The following is a 14,912-nucleotide window of genomic DNA, read 5'->3' on the forward strand; positions in this document are numbered from 1 at the left end:
ACTGTGTTTTTTAGATCAGATGGAATAAAGAAGAGACAAGAAGAAGAAGACTACTGAGTTGCACCCTGAGTGTCAGTTGGACGGAGGAGGTGAGACAGTCTCTCTCAATAAGAACTGATCAGAGAGCTGTACCTCTGACTATGCAGTGACTGGCAGGTTAGGGCCCCCTGGAAGGCCAGGCTGTAGGCTCTCTTTTTCTACAGGATGTCTCTACTCTCTCCCTCTCTCCCTCCCTCCCTCTCTCCCCCTCCCTCTCTCCCTCTCTCTCCCCCTCTCTCTCTCCCTCCCTCTCTCCCTCCCTCCCTCTCTCCGTCCCTCTCTCCCTCTCTCCGTCCCTCTCTCCCTCTCTCCCTCCCTCTCTCACTCCCTCTCTCACTCCTCTCTCACTCCTCTCTCACTCCCTCTCTCACTCCCTCTCTCACAATTCAATTTAAGGGCTTTATTGGCATGGGAAACATATGTTAACATTGCCAAAGCAAGTGAAGTAGATAATAAACAAAAGTGAAATAAACAATCAAAATTGATAGTAAACATTACACTCACAAAAGTTCCAAAATAATAAAGACACTTGAAAAATATTATGTGCAAATAGTTCAAGTACAAAAGGGAAAATAAATAAATAAAAATATGGGTTGTATTTACAATGGGTGTTTGTCCTTCACTGGTTGCTCTTTTCTTGTGGCAACAGATCACACATCTTGCTGCTGTGATGGCACACTGTGGTATTTCACTCAATAGGAAATTTGTGTCTCTAATATGGTCATACATTTGGCAGGAGGTTAGGAAGTGCAGCTCAGTTTCCACCTCCTTTTGTGGGCAGTGTGGACATAGCCTGTCTTCTCTTGAGAGCCAGGTCTGCCTACGGCAGCCTTTCTAAATACATTTACATTTGACATTTAAGTCATTTAGCAAGGCTATGCTCACTGAGTCTGTACATAGTCAAAGCTTTCCTTAAGTTTGGGTCAGTCACAGTGGTCAGGTATTCTGCCACTGTGTACTCTCTGCTTAGGTCCAAATAGCATTCTAGTTTGCTCAGTTTTTTTGTTAATTCTTTCCAATGTGTGAAGTAATTCTCTTTTTGTTTTCTCATGATTTGGTTGGGTCTAATTGTGCTGTTGTTGCTGTCCTGGGGCTCTGTGGGGTCTGTTTGTGTTTGTGAACAGAGCCCCAGGACCAGCTTACTTAGGGGACTCTTCTCCAGGTTCATTTCTCTGTAGGTGATGGCTTTGTTATGGAAGGTTAAGGAATCGCTTCCTTTTAGGTGGTTGTAGAATTTAACGGCTCTTCTCTGGATTTTGATAATTAGCGGGTATCGGCCTAATTCTGCTCTGCATGCATTATTTGGTGTTTTACACTGTCCACTGAGGATATTTTTGCAGAATTCTGCATGCAGAGTCTCAATTTGGTGTTTGTCCAATTTTGTGAATTGGACAAACTTGTCAAGGCCCTTCTTGCCTTGTCTCTCAGATCATTCACAGCTTTGTGGAAGTTACCTGTGGGGCTGATGTTAAGGCTGATCTCACTCACTCACTCACTCACTCACTCACTCACTCACTCACTCACTCACTCACTCACTCACTCACTCACTCACTCACTCACTCACTCACTCACTCACTCACTCACTCACTCACTCACTCACTCACTCACACACACAGAGGTGTCATATCATACTGTATGTTCCATCTCCTCCTCCCCTCCTCCACTCCCCTCCTCCCTCTGCTCTCTCACTTTGTTTGCCGGTCCCTCTGCCTCTCTCACACACTCTGCTTCTCTCCTCGCTGTTCTTTCTCTCTCTCTCGTTCACACACACACACACACACACGTACGTCTGTGATATCCATTCATACTGTATGTTCCATCTCTGTCCATACCTTGGAGATATAGCTGGACCTGCTGGCAGAATGACCCAGGGGCTTCTCATTCTGAAAGAGGGGCAGAAATACACATTTAGTCATTTTGACATAAGAGACAACAAGGATAATATCTATCTGTTATCAATTTGACAGTGATTACACATGATAGAATATGGCTGGTAATGATTATTACATATTTACAGCACTGCTATCCACACTGCACATTTACCAGCTGTTTGGTTATGCACACATAAACACACTAACGGGCGCACACACACACACACACACACTCTTGCTCTCTCTCGCTCTCTCTCTGTCTAAACATTACCATACTGATGCTTTCGCAAACAAGTTCAGTGGAATAGTCAGAAGATTTTCAGAAGATGATAACAACTCTAGTTGATAAAATTGAGTTGTTTTCATGCTCAAGAAAAACAGACACGCACACACACACAAATGGATATGAGTTTTATCTCTCTTTTTTTTAATTTGTAATTACTCTATCACTTCCTGGGGTATCTCAACTTCTGGTTGCCATGGTGATGCTAGTGATAGAGGTATGTGTGTTAAGTCCCTCTATCATCTATCTCTCTCGCTCTATTCATGTCTGTCTGTGATTGGCAGAACTTCCGCCTAAAGACATATAAACAAGCAACAACACACCAACCCTAAAAAATAAAAACTCACCCACCCAATTTCTGAGAAGATATGTGATCTCTTTATGGTCTTAATACAGTGAAGTGATTACACACTCACTCACACGATAAACAGACCCTGATGAACCCATACACACACACACCTGATAAACAGACCCTGATGAATCCACACAGCACATACACACACACACCTGAGAACCTGTGTGTTTATCTATGTTTGGCCATAATGGTTGGTGAAATGTGTTCTTTATGAAGAGTTTAAACATACGGTGTCATACTTAAGGGGAGGGATACAAGGACATAGGGAGAGTAAGAGAGCGAGAGAGAGAGAGAGAGAGAGAGAGAGAGAGAGACAGAGAGAGACAGAGAGAGAGACAGAGAGAGAGAGTAAGAGAGAGAAGAGAGATGAGTTCAGGGGAGAGAGATAGAGGGAGGGATAGAGAGGGAGAGGGAGAGGGAGGGGAGGGGTAGAGAGGAAAGATGGAAAGAGAGAGAGAATAGGGGGAACTTAAATGATTCTCGTCCACTTTTCCTCTCTATGACGGAATAAGGATGATGAACTCAAGGACAAGGTTGCCATGAGAACGGAGGGAAATAAGGCCACTAACACACAGCCTCCAATTGAATAGGACAGGGTTGATTAGAATAGGAAGAGGAGAGAAGGAGAGATGGATGGATAAATGACAGGAAGTCAGAGCAAAGTGCTGAAGTCTCTCCACACTCAGATTAGAGAGAAAAGAGAGAAGCATTTAGTCCTGGCAAGGAATTAATTGACTTTTCCCTGTCTCTGTTTCTGTCTCTGTTTCTCTCTCTCTTCGTCCTTCTCTGCCTTTCCCTCTCTCCCTCTCCCTCTCTCTCTCCCCCTCTCACTCTCTTCCTCTCTCCCTCTCTTCCTCTCTCCCTCTCTCCTTCCGTCTCTCTTTCCCTCTCTCTCAAGTCTCAGACATCGCTCTCGCTCTCTCTCTCTCCCTCCGTTGACTGGGTAACAACCATTGACGTCACACCATTCATTCTTATGTGAAGACTCAATGGGGCATTTGAAGCTCAGGAAGTGAGTTTTAGCTTGCCAAGATGGCGTCTCATGGAGCGGATTGTCAAGACATAACATGCGCAGTTCGAGCTACTCCAGGAAGTGATGTTGCAGGCTAGCTCATTTCTGCCCCCTCTCATTGAGTATCTCAAGTTGAAGGCCAACCGGGGTTCTGCAGGCTGCTGTAGCAACTACATTATCCTTATAACTTCTTCTGTGTGAGATGTTTTAAATAATCTGTTCAATGACATACATCTGGTGTATTAGAAGCAATTATTGGTACCATGATTGTCATCCCCCCAAAACATTATTGAAACGAATGTTACAATTTTACCATTCACTATAATGGTTGAGAATCCTGCTTCCTGAAAACCACAGCCTGTAGTACCCCAGTCAGCCTTGAACTTCATGGTTTCAATGTGAGGGGGAAGTTGTTCTCCCCTGGTAACAACCCCTGGCTGTGATGATCCAGGCCAGTGTGAGGGGGGTAAAGGTAGGATCAGGAGGATATGGCAGAGAAGAGGAGACATTTTATCTTGGTGGTTCACGGCTCAGGGGCTTTAGGTCACTTTAGGTCTCTGTTCAGGGCCTCAGAGCCTCTGTCTGGGCTGGCGCTTCCCTCTGTATGAGGACTTTTACAATGTTCCATCTTTTCAGAACAGAGTTATCTTGCGGAATTCTAATCTTCCTAAGTTCACCTCCAAACAGAGTTTGTCAGACGTTTCTATTTTTCAAAAGTAGTCTAAAGTAGAGCTGTATCAACTATATCATCTTCTTCTTTCCCTGTACCAGACGGTAACCTTAAAACTATATAAATATAATGGGGATACAGTGGGGAAAAAAAGTATTTAGTCAGCCACCAATTGTGCAAGTTCTCCCACTTAAAAAGATGAGAGAGGCCTGTAATTTTCATCATAGCAACACGTCAACTATGACAGACAAAATTAGATTTTTTTTCTCCAGAAAATCACATTGTAGGATTTTTTATGAATTGATTTGCAAATTATGGGGGAAAATAAGTATTTGGTCAATAACAAAAGTTTCTCAATACTTTGTTATATACCCTTTGTTGGCAATGACACAGGTCAAACGTTTTCTGTAAGTCTTCACAAGGTTTTCACACACTGTTGCTGGTGTTTTGGCCCATTCCTCCATGCAGATCTCCTCTAGAGCAGTGATGTTTTGGGGCTGTCGCTGGGCAACACGGACTTTCAACTCTCTTCAAAGATTTTCTATGGGGTTGAGATCTGGAGACTGGCTAGGCCACTCCAGGACCTTGAAATGCTTCTTACGAAGCCACTCCTTCGTTGCCCGGGTGGTGTGTTTGGGATCATTATCATGCTGAAAGACCCAGCCACGTTTCATCTTCGATGCCCTTGCTGATGGAAGGAGGTTTTCACTCAAAATCTCACGATATATGGCCCCATTCATTCTTTCCTTTACACGGATCAGTCGTCCTGGTCCCTTTGCAGAAAAACAGCCCCAAAGCATGATGTTTCCACCCCCATGCTTCACAGTAGGTATGGTGTTCTTTGGATGCAACTCAGCATTCTTTGTCCTCCAAACACGACGAGTTGAGTTTTTACCAAAAAGTTCTATTTTGGTTTCATCTGACCATATGACGTTCTCCCAATCCTCTTCTGGATAATCCAAATGCACTCTAGCAAACTTCAGACGGGCCTGGACATGTACTGGCTTAAGCAGGGGGACACGTCTGGCACTGCAGGATTTGAGTCCCTGGCGGCGTAGTGTGTTACTGATGGTAGGCTTTGTTACTTTGATCCCAGCTCTCTGCAGGTCATTCACTAGGTCCCCCCGTGTGGTTCTGGGATTTTTGCTCACCGTCTTTTATACTGATAACAAGTTCAAACAGGTGCCATTAATACAGGTAACGAGTGGAGGACAGAGGAGCCTCTTAAAGAAGAAGTTACAGGTCTGTGAGAGCCAGAAATCTTGCTTGTTTGTAGGTGACCAAATACTGATTTTCCACCATAATTTGCAAATAAATTCATAAAAAATCCTACAATGTGATTTTCTGGATTTTTTTTAATCAATTTGTCTGTCATAGTTGACATGTACCTATGATGAAAATTTTTAAGTGGGAGAACTTACACAATTGGTGGCTGACTAAATACTTTTTTCCCCCACTGTATCAGTTCTATTCAGTGTATTTCTATTTCTGACGCATCTTCTTTTTCTGCATTTAGCCTACAACCAACCCATTACAACATCACCACGCACAGATTGAAAACAACAACAGACCGACGTGACATCAGCTATTCTACAACTTATCCAGAACGCTGCAGCCCGTCTGGTGTTCAACCTTCCCAAGTTCTCTCATGTCACCCCGCTCCTCCGCACACTCCACTGGCTTCCAGTTGAGGCTCGCATCTACTACAAGACCATGGTGCTTGCCTACGGAGCTGTGAGGCGAACGGCACCTCCTTACCTTCAGGCTCTGATCAGACCCTACATCCAAACGAGGGCACTACGTTCATCCACCTCTGGCCTGCTAGCCCCCCTACCTCTACGGAAGCACAGTTTCCGCTCAGCCCAGTCAAAGCTATTCGCTGCTCTGGCACCCCAATGGTGGAACAAGCTTCCCCACGACAGCGGAGTCACTGACCACCTTCCGGAGACACTTGAAACCCTACCTCTTTAAGGAATACCTGGAATAGTATAAAAGTAATCCTTCTACCCCCCCTCCCCCACCCCCCCCCCATAAAAAAAAAAGTGGTTGTCCCACTGGCTATAATAAGGGAGATGGAGAGCGAGAGGAAGGGGAGAGAGGGAGAGAGATCACTATCAGAGTCAGTGATGAGGAGAAAGGTGGAAATAAAATCATCAGAACTAATGGTCTGAATACACACAGACACACACATACACACAAGCACAGGCACGTTGATGAGGATAATGGGCAAATCTGTGTGATGTGAATCCTGTCCATTGATCTCTCCATAGAAGAGGACACACCTGGAGGTCACAGACTGCACAGACCATAGTGTATGTGGGTGCGCTTGTGTGTGTGTGTGTGTGTGTGTGTGTGTGTGTGTGTGTGTGTGTGTGTGTGTGTGTGTGTGTGTGTGTGTGTGTGTATGAGTGCACGTGTAGCTGTGAATGGCCGTCTCCTCATCAACCTGTGCAGATACAGACATTCACCATTGACAGAACTCTCTCGTATCACACACTGTTATGACTGAAGTACAACTGCTATTCTAAAATAGGTTGTTTGGATCCTGATTGGTTGATAGGAGAGATTTATTCACCACAATCCCTGGGTAACAGTTCGATTTGAATTATCAATGCGCATCCACTGTCCCGCAGCTACTCTACCTCAGGCTAATACTACAGCTAGTTTAACCAGTAAAATATGCCAGATAGTGCAGTAAAAAAGAGATGTCAGATATTATGATAATAAATATCAATGACTGTCACTTTCAAACTAATGGTATAGCCCTTTATGAAACAGATGATTACAGTCGATCAGCTACAGTATGACCATAGTGTTGATTAAAACTAGAAAAGGACAATGTTTTAGTCCGATAGCCAACAACCCTTCTCATATATATTCTGCAGCACACATACTACTGTGCATATAAAGGTTACTGGTAGTGGATCATATCGTTAGGACATGAGATAAGACACTTCTGAGACTTGAAACGGGAGACAGACAGAGTGAAGCGGATCTCAGACGATTCTTGGTATAAAGAAAAACATGAAAAGGCAAACATTTCCACAGAGGGTTTCTCTCCACTGGTTCAATGACAGCACATCCTGAAGCCTGGTCTCAAACACACACACACACACACACCCTCACAACGCATGAGATCACATTTTTGCTCATCCTTCCAAATCCCATCTCGTTAACCCACATGTACCTCTGCTCAATTCTGTCCTATATGTGTTTATTAATGCATATATACACACACACAACCTGCTTTGCCTGTGTATAAATACCTATCAGTGAAAAGCTTACAATATCATTGTGTAGAATATGTATCTGAGAGGAAGTCACCATATTCCTCAGCACAGCAGAAAGACAGAAGACAAGCTGACACAAGAGCATACATCACATTCCTGTACAGAGACTGAGAGACACACAAGACCAAATACAGATCTATATCTGTGACACTTTACTCTAAGAATATGGAATAAAACATTTATATATTACACAATAGACGCGCGCGCACACACACACACACACACACACACACACACACACACACACACACACACACACGATACTGAGTGGATCGGGTGCAGTCATCGACCCCTCACTGTATTCCCCAAACCTCCTACCAGAAGAAGGCAGGATATGGTGTATCCTATGTCACTGAAATAATCTGATCACAGGAAGAGTGTGGGATCTACTGTGTAGATGTGGTTTCCTGTCTCTGTACAATGAACACTATGGAGGAAGATACAAGGCTGAACACACACACAGGCTGTGAAGACAAAGTGGTCTGCTAACGAGGAAGCGGATGGGAATGTTAGAATGTAAACTGCACAGTAACAATAATCACCAGAGGTTACTGTCAACCACTACAACACAGACATATAGATATACACCCATGTCCTATATGTCTCTGGTTCTAGCAGTGGTGGACCCTGTCTGAGGAGCAGAGTGGGTAGTACAGGGCTATAAGACAATGGAGGTGGGATATAGACACTGATTTAAGGTCAGTTTTGTGTTTTCCTCCCTAATGGTTATGGTTATGATTTTGGAGAGGGTAAGCTGATCCTAGATCTTTAGTAAAACTGTAGTGACAGTATGCTGTTTCCAATACATGAGACAGCAGCAATCCTTAGCATTAGCTCAGCAAAAACACAGTCCCACAGTTAGCTTGTAAATTATGTCTGACAGAGGAAAGAGACTGTGTGTGTGTGTGTGTGTGTGTGTTAGAGAGAGAGAACTAGAAACATCACATGTGTGTTAAAACCACAGTTTCACAGAAACAGCTCTTAAGTAGGCCTGCAGCTAAAAGCAGGAAACAGCCTGTGAGGGTGTGTGTGTGTGTGTGTGTGTGTGATTGTGTGTGATTGTGTGTGTGTGTGTGTGTGAGAAAAACTTCACAACAGCAGGAAGTTGAGAATGTGGTTTTCCTCCCCTCCTCCTCCTCCTCCCTGCCTCCCTCCTCATCTCTTCCCCCTCTCAATCTTCCTCTGATCCCTCCTCCCCCTCTCTTCCTCTCCCTCCATCTCTCATCTGAATCCCATCCAGCCTACCCGTGTCCTCTCTTTCCCCCTCGTCCTCCTCTCCTCTTCCTCCTCCGCTACCCCTCCCCCTCTATCTTCCTCCCATCCCTCCCTCCTCATCTCTCCTAATTACATCAGTGTGTCAGAACAGGAACAGGATATGGGAGACTAGTATGTTCTAGTCTAGTGTGTCTGCTGCTCTGTCTGATTGGAGCTAACAGCACTGATACAGGACTATCTGAATGGAGCTAACAGCACTGACATAGGGCTGTCTGATTGGAGCTAACAGCACTGACATAGGGCTGTCTGATTGGAGATAACAGCACTGAAATAGGGCTGTCTGATTGGAGCTAACAGCACTGATAGAGGACTGTCTGATTGGAGCTAACAGCACTGATACAGGACTGTCTGATTGGAGCTAACAGCACTGATACAGGACTGTCTGATTGGAGCTAACAGCACTGATACAGGACTGTCTGATTGGAGCTAACAGCACTGATACAGGACTGTCTGATTGGAGCTAACAGCACTGATACAGGACTGTCTGATTGGAGCAAACAGCACTGATACAGGACTGTCTGATTGGAGCAAACAGCACTGATACAGGACTGTCTGATTGGAGCTAACAGCTGATACATGACTGTCTGATTGGAGCTAACAGCACTGATACAGGACTGTCTGATTGGAGCTAACAGCACTGATACAGGACTGTCTGATTGGAGCTAACAGCACTGATACAGGACTGTCTGATTGGAGCTAACAGCACTGAAATAGGGCTGTCTGATTGGAGCTAACAGCACTGAAATAGGGCTGTCTGATTGGAGCTAACAGCACTGATACAGGACTGTCTGATTGGAGCTAACAGCACTGAGGTACTAGTAAGAGGCAATGGCATGGGGTTTTCTCATTGAATTAAGTACAAGAGGGAGAGAGAGAAAAACAGGAGAAACAGAGAGAGAGAGAGACTAACACAGAGAGAGAGAGAAACAGAGAGAGAGAGAGAGAGAGAGAGAGAGAGAGAGAGAGAGAGAGAGAGAGAGAAACAGAGAGCGAGAGAAACAGAGAGAGAGGGGGTATGCTAATTTGGTATACAGCAGACCTAACTCACTCTATTAAATTCATCAAAACAGGAACATTTTACATTTGGTTAGAAATTCAAAAGGAAATTATCTCAACAGAGAAAAATGCCCTCCTGTGTGCTACCTATATCCCCCCACTAGAATCCCCATACTTTAATGAAGACAGCTTCTCCATCCTGGAGGGGGAATTCAATCATTTCCAGACCCAGGGACATGTACTAGTCTGTGGCGACCTAAATGCCAGAACTGGACAAGAACCTGACACCCTCAGCACACAAGGGGACAAACACCTACCTGGAGGTGACAGCATTCCCTCCCCCATATGCCCCCCTAGGCACAACTACGACAACATAACCAACAGAAACGGGTCACGACTCCTACAGCTCTGTCGCACACTGGGTATATACATAGTCAATGGTAGGCTTCGAGGGGACTCCTATGGTAGGTACACCTATAGCTCATCTCTTGGCAGTAGTACTGTAGACTACTTTATCATTGACCTCAACCCAGAGTCTCTCAGAGCGTTCACAGTCAGCTCACTGACACCCCTATCAGACCACAGCAAAATCACAGACTACTTGAACAGAGCAATACTCAATCATGAGGCATCAAAGCCAAAGGAACTGAATAATATTAAGAAATGCTATAGATGGAAGGAAAGTAGTGTTGAAACCTACCAAAAAACAATTAGGCAACAACAAATTCAATCCATTCTAGACAACTTCCTGGACAAAACGTTCCACTGTAATAGTGAAGGTGTAAACTTGGCAGTAGAAAACCTAAACAGTATATTTGACCTCTCAGCTTCCCTATCAAATCAAAAAATCTCTAACAGAAAACCAAAGAAAAGCAACAACAGTGATAAATGGTTTGATGAAGAATGCAAAAACCTAAGAAAGAAATTGAGAAACCTATCCAACCAAAAACAGAGACCCAGAAAACCTGAGCCTCCGCCTTCACTATTGTGAATCACTAAAACAATACACTACGGAAAAAGAAGGAACAGCATGTCAGAAATCAGCTCAATGTAATTGAAGATTCCATAGACTCTAACCACTTCTGGGAAAATTGAAAAACACTAAAAAAACAACACGAAGAGCTATCTATCCAAAACGGAGATGTATGGGTAAACCACTTCTCCAATCTTTTTGGCCCTATAACAGAGAACAAACAGCAAAAAAATATACATGATCAAATGCAAATCTTAGAATCAACTATTAAAGACTACCAGAACCCACTGGATTCTCCAATTACATTGAATGAACTACAGGACAAAATACAAACCCTCCAACCCAAAAAGGCCTGTGGTGTTGATGGTATCCTCAATGAAATGATAAAATATACAGACCACAAATTTCAATTAGCTATACTTAAACTCTTTAACATCATCCTTAGCTCTGGCATCTTCCCCAATATTTGGAACCAAGGACTGATCACCCCAATCCACAAAAGTGGAGACAAATTTGACCCCAATAACTACCGAGGGATATGCGTCAACAGCAACCTTGGGAAAATCCTCTGCATTATCATTAACAGCAGACTAGTTCATTTCCTCAGTGAAAACAATGTACTGAGCAAATGTCAAATCGGCTTTTTACCAAATTACCGTACGACAGACCACGTATTCACCCTGCACACCCTAATTGACAAACAAACAAACCAAAACAAAGGCAAAGTCTTCTCATGCTTTGTTTATTTCAAAAAAGCTTTTGCCTCAATTTGGCATGAGGGTCTGCTATACAAATTGATGGAAAGTGGGGTTGGGGGAAAAACATACGACATTATAAAATCCATGTACACAAACAACAAGTGTGCGGTTAAAATTGGCAAAAAACACACACATTTCTTTCCACAGGGCCGTGGGGTGAGACAGGGATGCAGTTTAAGCCCCACCCTCTTCAACATATATATCAACGAATTGGCGAGGGCACTAGAACAGTCTGCAGCACCCGGCCTCACCCTACTAGATTCTGAAGTCAAATGTCTACTCTTTGCTGATGATCTGGTGCTTCTGTCACCAACCAAGGAGGGCCTACAGCAGCACCTAGATCTTCTGCACAGATTCTGTCAGAGCTGGGCCCTGACAGTAAATCTCAGTAAGACAAAAATAATGGTGTTCCAAAAAAGGTCCAGTTGCCAGGACCACAAATACAAATTCCATCTAGACACCGTTGCCCTAGAGCACACAAAAAACTATACATACCTCGGCCTAAACATCAGCGCCACAGGTAACTTCCACAAAGCTGTGAACGATCTGAGAGACAAGGCAAGAAGGGCCTTCTATGCCATCAAAAGGAACATAAAATTTGACATACCAATTAGGATCTGGCTAAAAATACTTGAATCAGTTATAGGACCCATTGTCCTTTATGGTTGTGAGGTCTGGGGTCTGCTCACCAACCAATAATTCACAAAATGGGACAAACACCAAATTGAGACTCTGCATGCAGAATTCTGCAAAAACATCCTCCGTGTACAACGTAAAACACCAAATAATGCATGCAGAGCAGAATTAGGCCAATACCCGCTAATTATCAAAATCCAGAAAAGAGCTGTTAAATTCTATAACCACTTAAAAGGAAGCGATTCCCAAACCTTCCATAACAAAGCCATCACCTACAGAGAGATGAACTTGGAGAAGAGTCCCCTAAGTAAGCTGGTCCTGGGGCTCTGTTCACAAACACAAACAGACCCCACAGAGCCCTAGGACAACAACAACAACAACAACAACAACAACAACAACACAATTAGACCCAACCAAATCATGAGAAAACAAAAAGATAATTACTTGACACATTGGAAAGAACAAACAAAAAAACAGAGCAAACTAGAATGCTATTTACATTTACATTACATTTTAGTCATTTAGCAGACGCTCTTATCCAGAGCGACTTACAGTTAGTGAGTGCATACATTATTTTTTAATTTTTCATACTGTCCCCCCATGGGAATCGAACCCACAACCCTGGCGTTGCAAACGCCACTCTCTACCAGCTGAGCTACATCCCTGCCGGCCATTCCCTCCCCTACCCTGGACGACGCTGGGCCAATTGTGCGCCGCCCCATGGGTCTCCCGGTCGCGGCCGGCTACGACAGAGCCTGGATTCGAACCAGGATCTCTAGTGGCACAGCTACCTTAGACCACTGCGCCACTAAATAGCATATTTGGCCCTAAACAGAGAGCTTTGGGCCTTGGTCAATGGGCATTGGTCAAAAGTAGTGCACTATAAAGGGAAAAGGCTGCCATTTGGGAAGCAAGCAGAACTCGAAGCCACAGATAATCAGTTCAGTGCACCATAATTAACTGTGTTGACTGGCTGGGCCCTCAGCTCCTCTGTGATGTAACCCTAACAACCACACACACACACACACACACACGCCCAGAAAGCAGAGGTCAGAACAGCAGAGACCACAGCAGAGCAGAGCACAGAGCTGCATGAGACTGCTAATAGGCAAACACTAACAAAACAGGACTTAGTCTGGAACATCTAATCAAATGGCTACAGACTATTTGCATTAATAACTCTACCTACATGTACATATTACCTCAATTACCTGGACTAACCGGTGCCCCCGCACATTGACTCTGTGCCGGTACCCCTGTATATAGCCTCGCTATTGTTATTTTTACTGCTGCTCTTTAATTATTTGTTACTTTTATTTCTTATTTTTTAGGGTATTCTTTCTTAAAACTGCATTGTTGGTTAAGGGCTTGTAAGTAAGCATGTGACAAATAAAATTGGATTTGATTTGATTTGAAACTAGGTGTATATTGTCACAAAACACTGTTGTTATTTGTTTATTTCAACAACACTGAATGACACCACCATGTACGCACAGACACTACTCCAAAGCATCTGTGTGTGTGTGTGTTTGCATGATTAGTGTGTGTGCATGATTAGTGTGTGTGCACAAACGGATGTCTGAAGGCAATAACAAACAAACATACAGTGAGTCCTGCACAATCAGGATGCTTCCTTCCCAACCAGGAACAGGGATGAGTCCAACTAGGAAGACCAAGAAGACTCCAAAACTCACCCATTCAATTCCCTGTCCTGTCCACTCCCTCCCCAACAGGGTTTAAAGCACAACTGAAGGCAATAAACAACTTCTCTGATAGGCTGTTTTCTATGTGTCATCAATATTCGTCCGAAACATTTATTCTAGTGTCAAAATTGACTACAAAGTGTAAATAGGATCATTTTGGTCATAAAGTTAGTCTCGTCCAAAACAGAGTTTTGTAAGTGAGTTTGTCATTGCTTACATGAGGGTTGGGTTGTGATTTCGACAATGCTCACTTGCCCACTAACATGGGATACACAGCTGCGGTGAATGCGCTCTATCCAATCCTACCACAGAACACAGACAGTGAGACAGACATGCCCGCAGCGCAGTGGATCGGATCGGACTTTGTTTACATATGACAACAAGGCGGGCATTTTTGTACTTGAGAAATATTGCACCGAACACCTTAGCTAGATGTAAAATGCGCAATTAAAACCTTGGCAAAAACATCAACATTATTTACAGATTTATTTATTTAGTTATTTTAGATTAAGTCAGACTATCTTGAAGAAGTGATACTGGCTTTGTTACTATGGTGTCTCATGGGGGACAAACATCACTGCCACATCGCACCACCCCCAAGACTGAAATCTTGTTTTTCTTAATGAGCAACACATGCGGAATCGGTGTGTTCAGTCGCTCTTTAAGCTCCCGTCCTGACATGTGACTACTAATCTCTTTCCTCTCCCTCTCTCCATCCATCCATCCTGTTTAGGGATTGACACAAATCTCTGTCATTTGGTGCATCAGTCAATGATGTGATCTGCTACTCTGTGGATTTGGAGGAGAGCACCGATAAATCCCCCCCCCCACCCCAATCAACAAACAATTGTCAGCCCCCCCACCAAACATCGCCCCGCGGCTATGTCTGATCTGCTGTTTTAGGTTTACTGCTGTCGGGGGAGAGAGAGAGAGAGAGAGAGAGAGAGACAGGTGTGAAATTGGGTCATCCTTTCATACTGTGTTGGTGGCAGATGCTCCCCTGACATGCACCTGACACACACACACACACACACACACACACACACACACA

At 43.9% G+C, this 14,912-nt stretch overlaps 1 protein-coding gene across 1 annotated transcript in view; it reads right to left on the reverse strand.

Annotated features, from left to right (window-relative positions):
* The window catches only part of LOC311110499 (E3 ubiquitin-protein ligase MARCHF8-like), a 125,026-nt gene that overhangs the window by 23,574 nt on the left and 86,540 nt on the right, over positions 1-14,912 (reverse strand). The window contains exon 3 of the mRNA XM_084153020.1: positions 1,872-1,922. Coding sequence (XP_084009146.1) covers positions 1,872-1,922 — 51 coding nt within the window. The remainder of the gene's footprint in view (positions 1-1,871; positions 1,923-14,912) is intronic.

The sequence above is a fragment of the Coregonus lavaretus genome, assembly GCF_964263955.1.
Source record: "Coregonus lavaretus genome assembly, chromosome: 36".
Taxonomy (NCBI): Eukaryota; Metazoa; Chordata; class Actinopteri; order Salmoniformes; family Salmonidae; genus Coregonus; species Coregonus lavaretus.